At 43.4% G+C, this 19964-nt stretch overlaps 1 protein-coding gene across 3 annotated transcripts in view; it reads left to right on the top strand.

Moving 5' to 3' along the window:
* The first annotated feature begins 1886 nt into the window (after positions 1–1886).
* TBPL1 (TATA-box binding protein like 1) overlaps positions 1887–19964 on the top strand; it is a 99852-nt gene continuing 81774 nt past the window's right edge. For all 3 annotated transcript variants that reach the window (XM_030198460.1, XM_030198461.1, XM_030198459.1), the window contains exons 1-3: positions 1887–1990; positions 7816–8001; positions 17765–17847. In XM_030198460.1, the coding sequence (XP_030054320.1) occupies positions 7867–8001; positions 17765–17847 (218 nt within the window). In that variant the 5' untranslated portion in view covers positions 1887–1990; positions 7816–7866. The remainder of the gene's footprint in view (positions 1991–7815; positions 8002–17764; positions 17848–19964) is intronic.

Raw genomic sequence — 19964 nt, 5'->3', positions numbered from 1 at the left:
TTTTATATTCGAAAACCTTGTGTTGATAAGTTGTTATGTGCAAGGTTTCACGTTTATCACACCTTTAATTCCAGAGATATAAAAAGCCAAACGTTACAATTTTTTTGTGCCGCAAATTTTTCAGACCAAGTTTTCTTCATGGAAATCGCTCATTAAGATTTTTTTTATTATTTTGTTTAATAGAGCGCAAAAAGTTGTACAAGATGGCCAAGTTTTGTTTCTCTCAATATTTTGCAGGAGATACAGTGTCTCAAAGTTGCCGAAATCTCGGAGTCATACCATAGAAGGCTGTAGTATGGGGTCAAACTGATTACTATATCTTAGCAAGTATTGCATCGGCGAATGTAAAACTTTACCAATGTTCATTGGGGACATGTATGAATGTTCACAGAAAATTTCATCGAAATCCATGATGGTCGCACAGGGACCACCTTTTATGGCTCCAGAAAAAGGAGGACGGATTGAGCCAGCCGGGTTTTACTTCCATTGCTTTCAATGGAAAGCAATTGCTTTCAATGGAAGTAATTGAGCCAGCTGGGTTTTACTTCCATTGCTTTCAATGGAAAGCAATGGAAGTAAAACCCGGCTGGCTCAATCCGTCCTCCTTTTCCTGGAGCCATATGGTAACCCCTGACCACTTGACATGGAATGACCCTGCAGCCCTTTGTAAGAAAACAGTACTGGATCCAGGCAGCAATGTTGGGGATGCTGGATCCAGGTTCATGCAGCAATTTTGGAGATGAATGAGTGCTGGATCCAGGGGGATGCAGCCCTTTTGGGGGGGAAATGATTTGCTGGATCCAGGGGGAATGAGTGCTTCATACTGGTGGGTGCAGCCCTTCTAAACAGAACCAGGGTAGGGCCCAGGATAATGAATCAATCCCTTCGAAAGAGAATCAGTACTGGAGCCAGAAGACAACAGCCCTTCTGGGGGGGGGGGGGGGGGGGTGCTGGATCAAGGTGGACGCAGTCACGCAGCCCTTTTGAGAGAAAACAGTGCTGGTCCAAAGTGGTTCTAGCCCTTTTGAGATGAATGCTGTTTCCCGGAGTTGTCATCCTGAAAGAAGTACTGTCGAGCCTTACTGTATTTACTTGTCAAACTTCTATCATGTTTTATCGTTATCATGTTACTCAAGATCCTTCTGTTATTATATTAAATGTATATTTTCTTATATAGTTCCACTTTTCATGATGTATTGTAAGCCACATTGAGCCTGCAAAGAGGTGGGAAAATGTGGGATACAAATGCAATAAATAAATAAATGTTTGCTGGATACTGCACATTACAGGGTTAAGAGAATGCGTGCTGGCTGCTGGAGCAGGAAGGAAGGCCCCCTCTTTTCTTTTGAGGAAGGAGTCAAGTGCTGCACGCTCAGCAAACTAGTGCTCCGTTTTTAAGGTGGCACTATTGAGGATACGGAGGATCTGGGTTTTACCCAGACAGGCTCCAGTCCAGATGTTCTTTACTGGACACAGGCAACGTCTACGGCAAAATAGTAAGTACGGCTCTGGAGGGGAAGCTCTCTTTTTAGGAATGCCCAAGGAAGGGTCCTACACTCTTCTTGCAGGCAGTTCCCAGACAACCCCAACGCAGGGACGAAAAGGGTCAACATCTCCAAACCAGAGAAAACAATGTCTCTGCCCCGATCCAGCATTCTCTCAGTCTCTGTAAATCACAGCATCTCTCTATCTGTCTAACACCGCGCGGCGTCTCACCTTTGAAACTTGTCTTTCAGATCGCCGGTAGCGGCGGCGACAACTCATTCATTCAAACCTCCTCCTTCACCAGCGCGTCCCGCCCCCCCTGCCTTCCCCCCTCTTTGACGCAACTTCGTTCTTTACCTCTGCAGGAAACAGGAAGTCGTCGCATCAGAGCGAGAGGGGGGCGGGACACCGGTGAAGGAAAGCTCCGGGGTCGGGCCCCGGGCCGGTGCCAGGCAACCTGTGTGAATTGCCGCTGCTGCCGGTGACCTCAGACACAAGTTTGAAGGTAGGAAGCAGGGCCGGGGAATGAGGGAGAGGTGCCGGACGGTGAGTGGGGTTAGGGGAGTGGAGGGAGACATGCTGGACCCACGGACGGGAGCAGGAGAGGAGAGATATGCTGGACTGGAGAGAGTGGAAGAGGGAGGGAGAGAGATGCCAAACCGTGGAAGGGGAGTCCCCCCCCCCCCCCCCCCCCTGATCGCGTGTGCAGAGGATGCTCGGCGTGGTGCATGTGACTGCTCTCAGTGTGTCTGTTTAGCCTGAAGCAAAGGCCTTTCTTAGAACATATCTAGAGTTGCAGTGGCTCTTTGTTGTAGGAAGTGTGTGTGTGTACATACAATACACACACGTGTTTTGTGTATACGTAGACGATCGATGAGTAACATTTCACATACAGTCTGGTACTACAACTTCCTAGCAATCATGTGTTCTCTGTTCTCCCCTCCCCCCGGTTGTTGTTACTGTGTCTTGTTTTGGGAGGTTTCTGAAGCTCTTTTGTTGTCTTCCCCTCCCCCCCCCCCCCCCCCCCCCCATGTTGGGGCAAAGATCCCCTCTTCCCATACTGACAGAAAACATGAGCGGATGGCAAATTTAGTGGAGTTGTCCATTGAGAGGGAGCTGTGTGAGACCTTTATTTTGGCAGAACGTTTGTGTATGCGTGTAACTTGCTCCTAATTTTCAACTGATGAAAGCAGAATGCTAGATATACCTGCAAAAGAGGCAGGAGTCGCATAAAACAGGTTCCATTTTGGGACAGGATATTTATACTATGTGTATGCATAGAGAGAGCTAGGAGCTTAGTCTTGAAGATCATAGCCTCATAATGACATAGTAGTGATAATGTAGAAACGTTTGCTGTACTTTATGGAAAGTTCATGCATTTAATTTGTGTGGGGGATCTTGCAAAATCAAGATGTGAAATATTTTAATTGTAGATGCTGCTTGACCTTAAGGGCTGGTTTTCAGGGTACCTATAATAAATATGCACGGAGGCCTAGTGTATGCAGATTGACCTCATGCATATTCATTTTGGGTATCCTGAAAAATTGACTTCCCAGAACAAGTTTTGGAATTCCGGCCTTAGGGCTAGGCAGAAAGCTTGCCTGAGACTTTTCAAACACACAATAATCTGATAGCATAATTTTACCAGAGGAAGGTCTTTTTAGATGACCCGATCAGCTTCTTTGATTAGGTGACATGAGAGCTAGAGTACTTGAATTTTTAGTAGAGTCTATGAGATGGGTTTGCATAGATGACATAAAATGAGTACCTTTGTGTATGGCACAAAAATGACTGAGTGGGAAGCGACAAAAGGCAGTGCTGAATGGAATTCAGAAGGATTAGTACTTGATCTGTCTCTTAATAATTTTTGAGACATTGTGGAGGTGCCGTTGGGAAGGATTTGCTTTTTTGTAGATAACTAAAATCTGCAACACGGTAGAGACCCTGAAAGTTGTGGGTAACCTAGGAGAAATCTAACAAAGCTTGAAGAATGGTCCAGAGCTAAGACTTAATGCTAAAAATGCTGTGGGGCTGTAAAACCCAAAGGAGCAATACAGTTTAGGGACTGATTTTCAGTGCACAAACGGACAGAACATGATGATTTTAAGGTATCCAAATAGGTTAGGCAATGGGAAAAGCCAGAAGGATGCTTGGGTGCATTAGGTGAGTAGCCTGCAGAAGGAAAGTAGGGGATAGTGCCTCTGTATATTTTGTGCAATTCTGAAAACTGCACTTAAAAAAAAAAAATATATATATATACACACACACTAGTAAAGAAGGCCCGTTTCTCAGAGCAATGAAACGGGCGCTAGCTTGTTTTGGGGGGGGGGGGGGGTGACTCACATACGCAGAGCAGGAGCATGGCCATCAAAATGGATTTCTTTCAGCGCTGTTCGTGTTGTCGGTGCTGCAGTGTAAGTGAGCGGTTATGTCTTCATTGGTGCTGGCGCTCCGTTTCGTCCAGTATCAGTGCTCCGCCCTCGTCGTCATCACGTACTGACGCGAGGGCGGGGCACACACTGATGGGGAAAGCAACTATCTCGACGCCTCAACTTCCGGTGGGGAAAGCTGATCTCGACGCTTCAACTTTCTGTGGTGACTTCATTTAGAACGTTGGGGTTGTGAATTATATAGATAGATATAATCAGAAAGTTGGTCAACAGGTCAGCTACCAAAGCAATCATTGGTCTTTTAGATCTTTAAAATGTGCTTTATGGCAAACGTCTACCCTGGGAAAGGGGAAATGTGGTAGAAACATTAAAGTGCTTATGAGATAAATGTAAAGCAAAGATTATAATCAACCCTAAACAATAGCATGCAGGGTAACCTGCCCAGAGCAGCAATGATGATGATGGCTACTTATAGCCTGCTTCGCGCCCTAAATTTAGGTTCAGAGTAGGTTAACAATTACCATATAAAAACAGCACAATCCATATTTGATGATGATAATTAAAAATAACAGAAAAGTGACAATAATCTCATAACAAAAAATTTGAAAACAAATGTGGTTTTCAACTGTTTATAAAAGAGAGCATAGGATAAATATGATTTCACTTCTACCGAAGTGCACTCCAAAGCTTTATCATTTGATGTTTAGTAGATTTCTCCAGTCTTCTCACTAGGCAGACGAGATGAGCCAGATCAGTCTTTACCATCATTGCTATGAATGTTATGTATTATATGATACCTTTAGATTATGGGGTTCATTTTAGAAACAGAATAATATCCAAAAGACGGCACAGAGCAGTAGATGAATATTTTTTTTTAAATAAAAACATCCAAATTGCATTTTCAAAAATCATTTTAAAGATGTTTTTCTATGTGATTCACCTAAATCTCAAGGGGGCGTGTTCGAGGCATGCTTTGAGTAGTACTAGGGCAGGCCTACAATTTGGATGTTTTTCTGCGATAATGGAACATTGTAAAAACGTCAAGGGCAAAAAAGTAAGATGTTTTTAGCTAGACCTGTTTCATAACAACTAAGTAACAAAAAGGTGCCCAAACTGAGCAGATGACCACTGGAAGGATAAAGGCATGACCCTCCTTAATCTCCCAGTGGTCAATGACCCCCCCCCCCCCCTCCCACGCCCCCAAGAGATGAAGCTGACAGTACACAATAGGCTTTATGACAGCTGCGGATATAATGATCATTCCTATTGGAGCAGCAAGGTCGTCTCTGGAGTAGCTAGTGATTGGTTCAGTGAACTGTAGAGAAGGAGACCCAAGCCCATATCCTACTCTAATTGGTACACTTGTGATGAAAAAGTGGCAGTGCCCCAAAAACCAAAAAATACCTTACCAAACCCACATATAGGTGACACCTGCAGGCATAAGGACTATTGTAGTGGTGCACAGTTGGGTACGGTACATTTTTGACTATTCCTGGAGCCCCCCCCTAGGCTGCCCCACTGCTCTGTTGGGTTGTCTGTGTGGCCAGTCTAGTAGGACTGCTGGACCCCAGACATCCCAATAACTTAAAAGACATATGCATAAGTGTGTTCTATTTTTTTTCTCTATATACATGTAGGTGTGCCTGGGGCCATAGGATGTTGGAAATGGGACAGAGTTAGGAGAGAGGTGTATATCCATTTGTGCCTACCTTCTGAGTTGTGGGTAGAGGTGTGCACATAATCTGGTCCCCATCCCCAATCAATTATATTTAGTCCCCACTCCATCCCCACATTCTTTCCTATCCCTGTACCCAACCCCCATTTAAAAGATTTTGTAAATTCAAACAAAACATCAAAAGTGTCCTATTACGTCTTAAAATTTCACACAAAACAATAGGTATAACTTTAAATATGCAAGAAAAATATATTATTTATTAACATGGACTGCGAGAGAAAATTACAAAACTATCTAAAAATAATAAACCACCTACAGAGCCAGAACTCAGTTCTGTTATGTGTTCCTCAGTTGTTCATCCTGCAAATAAAAAAGAACTTTCTAATGATGTACTTGGTGGCAGAAGTTCCAAGCAGGGAGCAGGCAGCATGTCAGTTTTGGCTGCACATGGGGACCTCTGATGCCAGTAGGTAGTAAGAGAAAAGCAGAATTCCTTGTCTGAGCTTGATATGTACATATTCACTTTGTTGATCACTGAAGCTGTGTCTTGGCTCTTGAATAAGTTTCCAAAATAAATCCACCTCCGATTTCTTCTCGTTTTGGATGTTATGTTGGCTGTTCGGCAATTGGCAGTACCTTAACTACAGCTTGATCTGCTGTCAGTGTTCACAGTCTGTTTATGGCACTGTTCCACGCTTCAGCTGTCATCATTATCAGTCACTTAGATCATCAGACTATCTCGGTGAAGATTATACGCTTCCAAAATTGACGAATATTCTCACATTTTGTTTCAGTGGTCTCCCTGATTGCCAAAATTGCTGAACACATGGGCCGGTTTTCATCAAGATGAGCTCTTTTTTTATTTTTTTAAGCTGAGGTGTTGGGAGTCGAAGTGTGCACAGGGACATAATTTAGTCCCACATCCCCTCCAGTCCCCATGATAGTAATGACTTTTTTGTACCCATCTCTGCAGATTCCTGCGAGTTTTCATGAGTTCCCTGCACACACCTCTAGTTGTGGGGCTATTTTATAAAGGCATACAGCCTAGGTTCCCTGTTGTATAAAACGTTTCTCCATGTACCTTTTTATCCATCTTAAAACAACCCTCAAGAATTCCATGAAGTAGTTACAGCACTGTGCAGGCCCCATCCCTTGCAGCTCACTTTCTCTGTGCGCAAAGCTTTTTCTTTTCTTTATATTCTCTTTATTAAACAGAGAAACTGAACAGACAAGCAAAAAACAAACAAACCACATTTTCTTTTGTTTTTGTACCCCAAAAACATCCCACTTCCCTCCAAACCCCCCCAATCCTTTTCTTTTAATATGTTCTGTTTTGAGGGCCCCTGTTTCTTTCTTTTCCCTTCTTTCAGCCTGTGTTTGAGTCCTTTCCTTTCTTGTGACTTTCTCTCCCTACCTCCCCGCTTTGGGCTCCTCGGTAACACTTTTCAGCGTGGGTTATGGGAATGACCCAGCAGTAGTTTTTGTTTCTTCAGCGTCTCCCTTTTGTTCTATTGGCAAAGCTATCAGGGCTATGTGCGTTTACCAAGTTTACGAGCACAATATACATTCCCTGAAGCTGTGTGTTAGTCAAGACCTTGAAATATTTACTGTACTTAGCTTTTTTTCTTTTTGAAAGATTCGGTAGTATGTTTGCTTAATGATTTTATTTCAAATGATAATCTCCAAGCTAATCTTATGCAACCATGTTCTGTGCTTTTGTTCATTAACGACCCAGTCTCCTTTTATACTGTGATACTCTATACCATACACTATGTCGTAGAAGATAAGGACTGTACAATTTGATAGCAGTAGGACATCAAAGACCAATCCTTTTCTCCAGATTTGTAACACAGAAATAGGTAAAATAAAATTTCTTGTTAGGTGGAATAGGGACATTTTACTATTTTGAATTGGTGTAGGTGGTTTTATTATTATTATTATTTATTGCATTTGTATCCCACATTCCCCCACCTATTTGCAGGCTCAATGTGGCTTACATAGATTTGATAACATTGTCATTTTATGTAATCTTGTCTCTTTTTTTTTTTTTTTTTTTTTAGCATTTGGGCTTGCTCTTCTGCATCCTTTGTACTGCAAGTTCGTTTTCTGTTTTTCAGCTTTCTTGGCTCCTTGTACACAACCATAGCTCCAATGACCGCTAGTCTGTGTTTGAGAACAGACGGTCTCTGGCTCTAATTTATTTGCAGGTCATTATTTTGCATAATAAAGACTGGTATGTATATAATATATATTTATCTCTCATAGGCTATAATCTTCATGGTGTTTTGTGAGAGAAGCTGAGCATCAACCACCTCAATGGATGCGGACAGTGATGTGGCATTGGACATTTTAATCACAAATGTGGTCTGCGTTTTTCGAACAAGATGCCATTTGAATTTGCGGAAGATTGCATTGGAGGGAGCAAATGTAATTTACAAGCATAATGTTGGTGTGAGTATTTCCTGAGTTAGGAAAGAAGGAGCTATCTCATCTGCATGGGGGTTCCTGTAGATGAGAGCCATTTGTGATGTAGTCATACCAGTTTACCACCATTGCCTCAAAGAATAAGACAACCCAGGAATAGATGGGTCACAGTAGGCTCAGGCAGATTATGACATATGACACAGTAGCATCCGCCCTCACAATTGCTACCCCTATATAATTCTTTCGCTGCATTAGAGTGTTGTGATGCTCAAGAAAAGAGACCTGAGGTGGAATCAGAAACATTGATGGTAGCCGAAAAGAAAAGACATCCCCAAAGCACTTATAAAGAAGCTCAAACCAGAAAATTATTGCTGCTAGGGGATTCCATTATCAGAGGCATTAACTCTGGAACTCAGTTCAAGGGGCCCAACAAAGTAAAATGCCTTCCAGGACCCTCAGCTACCAGGAGTGCCAGGCAAATACTGACTATAATCAGAGAAGAGACTAAGGATTCTAACATTGATGTTATCCACCTGAGAACAAATGATCTAGCCAACAATACCCCACTTGTAGCACAGAGAGCTTTCCAGGAGTTGGGGGAGGGGTTAAAACCTTTGGTACCGACTGTAGCTTTTTCTGAAATTCTACCAATTTATGGAAAGGGAGAGAGTGTGACAATTGGGCAGACTGGATGGACCATTCAGATCTTTATCTGCCGTCACTTACTATGTTACTATGTAATATCTGCTACTCTATAGGAGTGAATCGTCATTCCTTGTCTGGCTGCACTGTTCTGAACAAATGGATATTATCCCCTCCTGCTAGCAGATGAAGGTAGAGAAAAATGTGGGTTTTTTCTTTTTTTTTTTGTCAGTAATCTCGCTAGTATAATCTGCTGGTGCTCAGGGAAATCTGAAGTATTTTTCTCTACCTTTAGCAGATGGTAGTCTTTAATTGTTCCTCCTGGTCTCCCCCTGCCCAGTAGATCTGCTTGGGTACCTCCCACTTGTTCAGAATGGTGCAGCCAGAGAACAACGAAGGTGAAATTATGGCTTACCTGATAGTTTCCTTTCCTTTAGTCAGCTGCACCATTCTGGAAGCCCACCTTTGGGAAAGGTCTGGGGCTCTCAGGGTGCTCTGCTCTCTTCCTTACAGTTGAAAAAAAAAAGAGAGAAAAATTAATGAGAGGAAACAATGAGGGAATCCTTAGAAATGCAGATAGCAAGTGACACTCTGTGTTATGCTCGCTTGGTGATCATTGCAGCTGCAGTGGTTAATGGGGCATAGGTATGCATTACAAAGAGACCTTTTGCTACTTTGCATATTGAAAATTTCCCTGAGCACCAACAGGTTATACCAGTAAATATCTGCTGGTAAGAAGATAGGAAGGGATAACATTCACTTGTTGAGAACAGTGTGGTTGACTAAAGGAAAGGAAATGATCAGGTAAGACATAATTTCACCGTTATGCTCCAATGGAAAACTAAGGCCAATTGTGTATCCTAAATTATTGTGCACCTGCCTGGTAACATTTCATTTTTCATTATATAGCTTTCCACTATTCCAGAACCTGTGGGATAGTTGTGTCCATCAACCAGCAGGTGGAGATAAGAGGACTGAAAACTGAGCTGAGACATCTCTCTTTTGGGATCCAGTCCAGCTGTGTTTTCTATTTTCAGCTGGTGAATGGACAACACTTTTCAACCTCTGGTTCTCAGTGCTTTGCTCCTGCTCCAGTTGGGCAGCTGGTTCTCAGTTGAGCTTTGCGGGTGGCTGCAGAGTCATATCTGAAGGTCTTCAGAGCCCTCTCTCTGGTGCCCCATGAGTTTACTTCCCTCCCTTCACCTATCCTCTGTTTCCTGTAGAGCTCTCCTTTTTTCCAGCACAACAACCTTTAAAAAAAAAAAGAGAGAGAGAAGGAAAGAGGTTTGCTGGAGAGGGTGGAACAGAGTATCAGTTCTGAGACTTCCTCATCTGTGGTAAGACTTGTGAGACTGTGAGCTTGGAAGGAGCAGCCGGGAGTGGTAAGTTTGACTCAGAACCACTTGGAGGGCTGCAGGTTGTACTTGGAGCAAGGGAGGGATCCTTACTTGCTGCTAGGGACACATTGTGCTGCTCTTTTGACAGTTGTGGTGAATGACGAATCTTGCGGAGGCAGTTAAGCGGTGTTCCCTCTGTGAGACCCACCGGCCTGTGTTGGGGTATTGCATTGAGTGCAAACCGGGAATCTCACAGGTGCAGAGGAAATTGCAGCAGCACATCTAAGGATTTGGCGCAGCATCCAAATATACTGGGGTCTTCGGGCTCTTTAGCAGGTTTAGTGTGCAGTTTGATGCAGGAGAGTGCGGGAATGGGCACCATTTGATCGGGACTAACTGGCAGCGAGGAGCAGCCTCTGATCATGTGCAAAGCACAGCAAACATTTTACAGTCTCAGGGCCCGACAGAGCATTCAGTTGCATCGGGATCTTTGTTTTCTCTGGAGTTTATATTGCTCTTACATCAGACCTATTTACTGAAGCAGGGACAATCAGAGTTGCTGCACGGTGCTTCAGTTTCTCACCCCGCTGCCCTTGCGGCTCCTAAGAGCTTTCGTTTAGACCTCCAGGAGTGGGCAGATTAGGCTCTCTGCTTCTTCCTCCTTATCTGATGTGGCCTCAGTCTATTCAGTGGAGCCATCGTTGAAGGATCCATTAGAGTAGGGAGAGTTCCCCCCCCTGAGGAGGGGATGATCTGAAGTACTGAGGTTGTTGAATAAACAGGAGCTCAGTACTCTTATTCTGAGGCACTGGCAGTGCTTTTCATTGAGGAGCCTTCTGCTTCAGCATATGTTCATCCTCATCCATCATGTGGGGGGGGGGGGGGGGGGGCATAGAGGACATTCTAAGGATTTCCCGATGCATCCAGACATTGAGGACCTGATTACAGCAGAATGGGTCTTACCGGACGCAGGCGTGAGAGTGGAAAGAGCCATGGCTTGCCCCTCTCATTAGTTCTGGAGGAGAAAGATAAATTGCGACTTCCCAGGGTGGACTCCCTGGTTACAGTGGTGACTAAGAAGACCACATTGCTGTTGGAAGGAGACATTGCCTGAAAAGACATAGGAAGCTAGAAGGCCATCTTTGGGCCTTCATCGACCAGTGTGCAGGTCATTTGTGGTAAAAGTATGCCTGAAGTGGCATCAGCAGTTGGCAACACAAGACAGGCATCATAACACCCAGATGGTGGCAGGTTGACTTACTTGGCAGATACCATTTATGACATGTTACAACCCACAGTATGTCTTTGGTTGTCACGGCACATCAGCATCTTTGGTTGCAGCATTGGACAGCGGATGCAGCGTCAAAGTCACTTCTGGTTAAACTGTTCTTTTGGGGCTAGTGGCTGTTTGAAGAAGATCTCAGGAACTAGGGGAAACTAAGCCACAGTGGTTGCCAAAGCATAAGCTGAAAGCCTTTGGCTGTCCGTTATTGGGACAGCAGACGGTTCCAGCCTGGCCGTCAGCAATATAGTCAGAAGTCCCGCTTTCAGACACACATATCTGCCTTTTATGTGGACAGGAAGTCCTCCTCTGTCAGCTAGAGCACCCAGTGCCTCCAGAGCGTTGCAGTGATGCAAGGCGGGTCCACTCTTCTCCTCTTTTCCTCCAACGGGAGGATGTCTTCAGGAGTTTTGGGCCAAAATCACTTCAGACCAATGGGTTCTGGATTTTTTTACAGAAGACCACAAGTTGGCATTCTCTTGCCTGGATGCTCCTCTCTGCTTGCAGTTTCCTTGTTGAAAGAGAACCAAGGTGGTCGAGGTTCAGGTCACCACAGATTACTTGCTGGCTCTCTGTGCCATTGTTCCCGTTCCTTAAGCTGAAGAGGGACAAGGCAGATACTCTGTCTACTTCATTGTCCCAAAGAAGGAAGGCACCTTTTTATTTGGCCTTAAATCTCAAAGGTCTAAACGGCTGCTTTTTAGTGTCCTGCTTAGAGAATGATGCGGGGACAAAGTTTATCCCCGCCCCCACCATATTCTTTAGCAATAGATGCTCGACTTTGTTTGTTTTCTAATTTTTTAAGAACTTTTATTCGTTCAGCCAGTGTTAAAGTCTTACAGTTGTGCGACGACTCCGACTCCAGTGTACACTCTAACAACATTCATTTGATTATTCTGCCTGTGGCAGTTAAAGGGGCGGTAAATTTGAAATCTCGTTGGTTGTCACGCGCCTATCGGCTTCCATTTTCCCCACGCGTGCTTATGCGGAGTCTTTCCTGAAGAGGAGCAGTCTTAAACCATGCATATAAGCGAATCTTGCACTTATCAGTGGTGGGCTAAACTGAAGTTTGTCCCCATAGAAATTGATGGCGCCAAAAACAGGACCGAAGTATGGCATGCAGTTAAACAGAGCATGCGCTTATCCGACGTGCACTTAAATGGAGTGCACTGTATTTTTATTTAATACTTTTTAAGGAGTGAGATGTGCCTGCTTTGTGAAATGTATGTCTTTTCTATTTTTGTATTTTGCAGAGTGCAGGAGAATATACATTTCTGTTTCTCTTTTACCAGTGTTTACCTGGCTTCCTTGAGGGAGATCTCTATTTCAGTTTTTCTGCGGTTCCCTGTTTTGTATGGTGAGAAAAGAATTAAATGTGCTTGGAGTTGTAGAATGATTAGAAAATTAGTGCTCATTATTGCTTGTTATGTGGATATTCCATCACTGTTTCATTATTGCTTGCCAGACCAGTCCAGTATTATTACATTTTAAGGGCATTTGTTTTAATTCGTGTATGCAGTCCTTACATGCACATGATTTTGCTTTTTAAACCCAAAGGCAAATCTTAAGTGTGGTTAAACAGCGAGGCTTCTGTGGATAGGGACAGAGTTCGCGGGGACGGGGATAGAGTTCACGGGGACAGGGTGGGGCGGGGACAAACTTTGTCCCCGCGTCATTCTCTAAGCAGGACACTAAAAAGCAGCAGTTTAGACCTTTGAGATCTAAGGCCAAATAAAAAGGTGCCTGCCTTCTTTGGGACAATGAAGTAGACAGAGTATCTGCCTGTTTGGCTTAAGGAACGGGAGCAATGGCACAGAGAGCCAGCAAGTAATCTGTGGTGACCTGAACCTCAACCAACTTGGTTCTCTTTCAACCAAGAGACTGCGAGCAGAGAGGAGCATCCAGGCTCCTCAGGCCTTGCAGGCTTATTCTATGAGGTGTACAGCGACATCCTGGGCAGACTTCCTTACTGTCTCCAGATATTTGCAAGGCAACGTGGTCAACACTGCATACCTTGGCCAATCACTACAGGGTGGATATTGTGGTGTGCTCAGAAGCCAGTATTGGGGCTTCTGCCCTTAGGGATTACTTTTGAACATCTCACAGGTTCTGAAATAGTGGGAAGCTATGTAATGAAAGGAGAATTTAGGGCTTACTTGATAATTTCCTTTCCATTACTCCTTTCCACTATTCCAGAGGCCCGTCTGAGGTTTCTGAGCTGTTTAGTCGATGCAACGTAATAGGTGAAATATTGACTGTCACCTTGCATGGTGCTTCCTGCATATCCTGTCTGTGGAGTGGAGGAGTGGCCTAATGGTTAGTGCGGTGGAATGCAGATCTGGGGAACTGGGTTCATTGCCCTCTGCAAATCCATGTGACCCTGGGGAAGTCACTTAGCCCTCCATTTCCCCAGATAAAATAGATTATGAGCCTATTTGGGACAGTGCCAGTACATATAAGAAATTGTAAACCACTTAGGTTTAAGTGGTGTATAACTACTTAAATAAAAATAAAAAAGTCTCTTGTTCTCTACAAATTGTCCAGAGATGAGGTCTACACTTGTTTGCTCGTCTGGTTAGTGTTAGGTTAGCGAGTTGTTTAAGCTTGTTGTGTTTATTCTGCGTTTCTCTTCGTAAATATTCAGGAGCTGGACTGGATGCCATTTCTCTATTTACACTTGCTTTTGATGGACACAGCTATCCCCACAGGTTCTGGAATAGTGGGAAGGCTAATGGAAACAAAATTATCAGATAGAATTTCTCATTTCCAATGGTGTGCCACAAGGTTCAGTTCTTAGGCCAGCTCTTTTTAACATTTTTGTAAAAGTAATAAACTGAAGGGCTGTCTGGTAAGGAATGGTCTGGAATTTGGTAGCTAAGATTTTATGCTAAAAATGTTGCACAAAAAAGAAGAATGGGACTTGGATGTGATTGTATGTGATGATCTTAAGGTGGCTAAACTGGTAGAAAAGGTGACAGCCTAAGCTAGAAGGATGCTTGGGTGCATAGGTTGAAGAATGGCCAGTAGGAAAAAGGAGGTAATGATGACCCTGGTGAGACCTCATTTAGAATACTATGTACAATTCTGGAGACCGCACCTTCAAAAACATATAAACAGGATGGAGTCGGTCCAGAGCGCGGCTACTAAAATAGTCAGTGGTCTTTGTCATAATGCATAAGAGGACAAACCGAAGATCTCAATTTGTATAATTTAGAAGAAAGGGGAGATACGCTAGATTTTTAAATACCTATGAGGCATAAACACACAGGAGGCGAGTCTTTCAATTGAGAGGAAGCTCTGGAATGAGGGGGCATAGGATGAAGGTGGAAGGGGATAGACTCGACGTAACCTGAGGAAATACTTCTTCACAGAAAGGGTGGTGAATTCATGGAATTGCCTCCCAGTAAAAGTAGTGGAGACAAATTCAGATTTTGTCTTCAAGAGAGCTTGGGATAAGTATATAGGATCTCTAAGTGAGTGATAGGGAGAGTAGATGGCATGGATGGGCACACTGGATAGGCCATATGGTCTTTATCTGTCTACATTTTTTCTATGTTTTGCTAGCCAAGTTGATAGTAAAGATAATGTCATCTGCAAGAGCAAGATCTTATTATAGTCCTCCCTATTTATTTGCAGCCCCGTAATCTCTTCCAGTTCCTAAATCTTAGCTGCAAGGGGCTCTAAGAAAAGAAAAATAATAAAGGTGACAGTGGATATCCTACCTCATCCCTCTAGAGAGGTGGAAGATATTTGAGTATCTGTCATTTTACCTTTATCCTAGCTCTAGGGGAACTATTTACACTGCTTTAACGCAGGATAGAAAATTGTTACCTGGTCCAAACTGTGTTAAGGTTTTCAGCACAAATACTTACTCCATCCTATTGTTCACTTTCTCAGTATCGATTATTAATAGTGTCTGGCATAGTTCTACATTTAGCTTCCAAAATAGGCCCCAATGATCAAAAGTAAATGCAGGTGCTAGAGGCCATTAGCGCCCGCATTTACCCAGCACGGATGATCAGAGAGGGTCTGGCGCAAGTGTGTAGGGAATAACTCAGAGCTCATTTAAATGTAGCTCTCCGGTATTCCGCTCATTTGATCAGAGTACTATGCTCTGATTGTATGGGCCAAATAGCGCATTAACCCTTCGCCAGCTCGGAGTTAGCGTTAGGGTTAAGGCTTTTCCTTCCCTCCCCCATCCATGCCAGGTAGTCCGGGCTGCCACCATCAGCCCTGGGGATCCAGACCCCCCCAGTGACTGAGGCCCTAGTGGCTTCTGAGGAGATGTATAGGGCAGTGACTTGGTCATTGCTCAATTTCTTTGTCAAACCCTACAGGCTGGATGTGTTAACTAGGGACCACTCTGACTTTGGCAGAGCCATCATTCAGGGGGCCTTGGCTTCCCGTGTCCAGTAGATCTGGTTTGGTACATTCCACTTGTGTAGACACTATCGATGGAGAAATTGACTTATCTGATGATTTGTTTTTCCTGTACTTAGCTACATTGCTCTGCAATCTGCCCTCGGAAGACTTAGGCCTGAAACTCTGGATGTGCTCTGTGCTTTCCCTTGCAGTAAAGAACAAAAAAATCCCAAATATGAGAAGAGACAAGTCGCACATTTCACAATTTACAGCAATACAGATTTCCTGTGAAATTGCTATATCCTGGACTATGCAGGGTAGCAAGTGCCGCTCTGTGTAATGCTCGCTTGATTATAATTGCAGTTGCAGTGGTTGATAGGGCATGGGTGTGTTACAAAAAGGGATCTTCTGCTACTTTGGCAGATGTATACTAGATCTTTCCAGGGAGCACTGCCACCTAATTCCAGTAAGGTCACTGGTAAAATTCAGTTTCTCTACCTCCCATCTGCGAGTAGGAGGGGATAACACCTACTTGTGGAGAATAGTGTAGCTGACTAAAGGAAAAAAAATCAGGTAAGATATAATTTCTCCTTATATTTTATTCATTATATTTGATATAGCAAAAACTATATATATGTTTTTGGGTTTTGTTTTTTTTTAGTGTTTGAGAATGTAAAGAAAGAAGGGAATAATGAAATAGCTGAGATAATAGCCTTAACTGTTATACATTATAATTGGAATTGGAATATTAAGGCCTCATTGTGCTAAGCTGTGCTGAGGTTATGCAGTTATTGTATGCTAATTACCAAATTTAATGTGCTGTAACCACAAAACCTCTGTGTTAACTGTTAGGGATAGTTCCAGCTTGTTGCCAAGTTACTCATTTTTAAGTTGTAACAGTTGATTGTTCTATTTAAAACCAATAAAAATGATTGAATACATTTATGTTGTGCACCATTTATGCAGCTCAGTAAAAGGGCCCTTAGGTGCTAACATGCGCCTAATACAGGAAAAAATGACAATGCGAGACGTACTAAAGCGTTCAGTGTTACTTTTGCCATCTGCACGTGTTAAGCGTACAGTGTTTTGTTTTTGGGGGGAGAGGGGTTGTACATTTTCTTGGGGGGGGGGAAGGGAGTGTCAGGCACAGTTACATCAACTAGCATGCTGACATTACTGCTGTTCTAACTGATTAGCACACTCATAATGCAGGAGCCATTTTCTAAATAGGGGTAGTAAGTGCTTCCATGTTTGCATTAGCGCACGGGCATTAAAAAAAAAAATTAACACTAGTGCATGACCAGAAATGCAACAAATAGAAAAAAACGCTTTTTGACGGCTGTGCTAGAAATGGGCTTAGCGCTTAGGAAAGGTCCACGTAAGGATGCGCTAAGCCCATTTGCTAGCTCAGCTTTGTAAAAGGCCCCCTTGGGAGTTCTAATTTTGAACACAATTTTAAGAATCCAAGTGAATGGACTATGACATCACAGCCTGTCTTTCTTTTGAATGTAGTAAGTGATACTGTGTTTAGGCTTTTTTTTTTTCTTTTGTGCTAAGCCTCCCCACTTGTCTGCTTTCTTTCTTTGATTTCCCTGCATTCTAGATGGAGCAGATGAGGCTTAGGTCTTCTGATCCCTGTGATATAAATAGGGTGGCCAGTGTGTCTCTTGAATACAGGACATCATCTTGGTAAAAACTACCTTGTTACCTTCTCTAAGAGACTGACCCTCCTCCTCCTTTACCTTGCCTCCCAGAGAGATAAGCAGCAGTGATGGCTAGCTAGCAGTGTAAGGACATAGTATGCATGTACTCCCATTCACAGTGGCTGCATCTCCTGTTCATCTCATGCTTTCTGTCATTAAACAAACTAAACACGGCACCATAGGGGAAGAGCAGTCGGGGGGGGGATATGATCGCTGTTACTATAGTATGCTCCCAAAACTAAAAAGATCCTGGGAGAGCAAAAGGGGGATATGGAGAGGGATAGGGTAGGGAAATAGAGGGGGAAAGTTGTGGAAAGGACGCCAAGGTTAGGGAGAAATGAAGAGGAAGTGGGGAGAAACAAGCCAACTTTAAATCACTTCTATCACCTAAGTGTTAACAACACAAACCAATATTTTTTATCCTAAAATATTTTAGTAAAACCTGTTTTGTGCTTGTTTTGCAGAAAGTATTAATGAAACTTAGGAAACCTAGAATTACAGCTACAATTTGGTCCTCGGGAAAAATCATTTGTACAGGAGCTACAAGGTAAGTATTATATCCAGAGCAAATTATGCTTTCAAGCCTGTGAAATAGATTTCTAAAATGACTGTGCTTTTGATAGCATTGTATGTGGAATATTCAGGTTTTTATTCGTCAATAAAGATTAAAGGTGCCTAGCACCGAAGTGTCTCTTTTAAGGGACTTAAAAAAACACCCTTTATTCCAATAGATTGTAAGCTCTGTCGAGCAGGGACTGTCTCTTCATGTTCAAGTGTACAGCGCTGCGTACATCTAGTAGCGCTATAGAAATGATTATTATTATTAGTAGTAGTATTGTCATGATTTTTTGTATTTATGTTCCTAATTTGGGGACACAGAGAGGAAGTGCAGATGAATCCTTTGGTCAGCTTTGTGTAAGCCATAGGGTGAATGGTGGTAGGTGGCAGTTTTGGTTGGAAATGCCTTGGCTGCTAATGTTATTATATCAGTTTGCCTGTCATGCTGTGTGGGTGAAGAGTAAGGGTCTAAGTCTGGCGGTGCTATTACAGAAGGGATTTCACATAATATCTTTTCCTAGCTATTCCCAGACAAAGTCCAGTCAGTATCAATGCACAGCTAAGGAGTTGGCATATTGTGCCATTACAGCAGTTCTAGGGATCCTGATAGTGGTATTAGGGTGTGCAGGCCAAAAAAAAAAATATATATATATATATATATATATTCAGTTTCCAAGCAGTTTGCAGCATTTCTTCATCTTTTTTTTTTTTTTCTAAAAGTTTTCGCTTTGGTTTACTTTCATTAGGATTTTTGGCTGCCCAAACATTAAAAAAAAAAAAAGATGACAGCAAATCACCTAAACCTTCCCAATTATACTTCCAACTACTCCTCCACCACTAATTAGAACCCAAACCACTTGATCATCAGTCATCCTGTCCTTTCTCCCATTCCCAGATGTTGCCATTACCGCCCCCCCCCCCCCCCATGGAAGAGGCATGTGGTCATCCCTGCCCCCACCCCTAAACCCAGCCTCAGCTCTTAACAGAGTCCCTGGTGCTCTAGTGGAAGCAGGAGCAATCCCCAGTCACTCTTGCTCATTGCTGCTTCAAGGTCAAAATGGCACCCTTGACTCCTAGCTGTAGTCTTATGAGATTACCAGATTACTGCTAAGTGTCAAGGTTGCCATTTTGAACTTGGAGCAGCAATGAGCAGGGGTGGCTTCCTCATCAGAGCATCAAGGACCCGGCTATGAGCTGGGGCTGGCATTGCAAGATGAGGAGAGGATCGGCTGTCTCTTTCTTGAGGGAAGGTGATGCTGACTGCTGGAGGAGTGGGGTGATGGTCAGGGGCATTGGGTTATGATCAGAGGGTGGGTTGTTATTGCCCCATAGCGTGCACCTTTAACAACACTGGGGGGGGGGGGGGGGGCAACAAAATTTCAAGTTTTTCCTTGTCTTGGGTTTAAGACTGTATGAAACATGCGACATATCGCTTCAATAATGAACATCTGTGTTAGGAAGTGGATGTATGACTGAACTAGTACAGGTTCAGCCACCTAAGGCTAGAATAAATGTAATTGGATTTTTCCTCCCTAGCTAGCCTGCTTGTGTCCCCATTTGAATCTAATTATCGCATACTTCTCAGAGCTCAAGCAGGTCTTCTCATTCTCACATCTGGGTGCTGTCATCCGACGAAGCCCGGTGCGGACGCTGACTAGCGAGTACGGTAGAAAATTCAAGCAGCATCCCACCAAGCATATGCTGGTGCTTTCGTGCCCATGCTCGAGTGTGGATCTTTTTCTGCGAAGCTGAGAGGATGCATTCGCATGTGCTGTCCTCATGCTGTGCTTTTTGATGAATGCCTTCCTGTGCAGGTTTCTTTATTATTTTCCTTGTATTTTTCTCATTGTTTTTGTTTTCCCATCCCTGTGTATTTTTTTGTAGGATTTTTCGGCTCTTTTTAAGTTTTCTTTTCGGATGTGGCTGCCAGGTTTAGGCAACAGCCCCAACCTCAATTTGAACGTGCCCCTTTTTGAGTGTTCAAGACTGAGGAGTTTAATTTGGCCCAGATACTTTTTTCTATGTCCCAGAAGACACCCAGTGTCTTCAAGAGGTTACTCAAATGTAGACACATGATTTCTACCAGGCACCTTCACAATGGGTGCC

Source organism: Microcaecilia unicolor, chromosome 3 (assembly GCF_901765095.1).
Source record: "Microcaecilia unicolor chromosome 3, aMicUni1.1, whole genome shotgun sequence".
In the NCBI taxonomy this organism is placed as follows: domain Eukaryota; kingdom Metazoa; phylum Chordata; class Amphibia; order Gymnophiona; family Siphonopidae; genus Microcaecilia; species Microcaecilia unicolor.
Note: the sequence above shows the minus strand (reverse complement) of the source record. Positions and strands in the feature narration are given on the sequence as shown.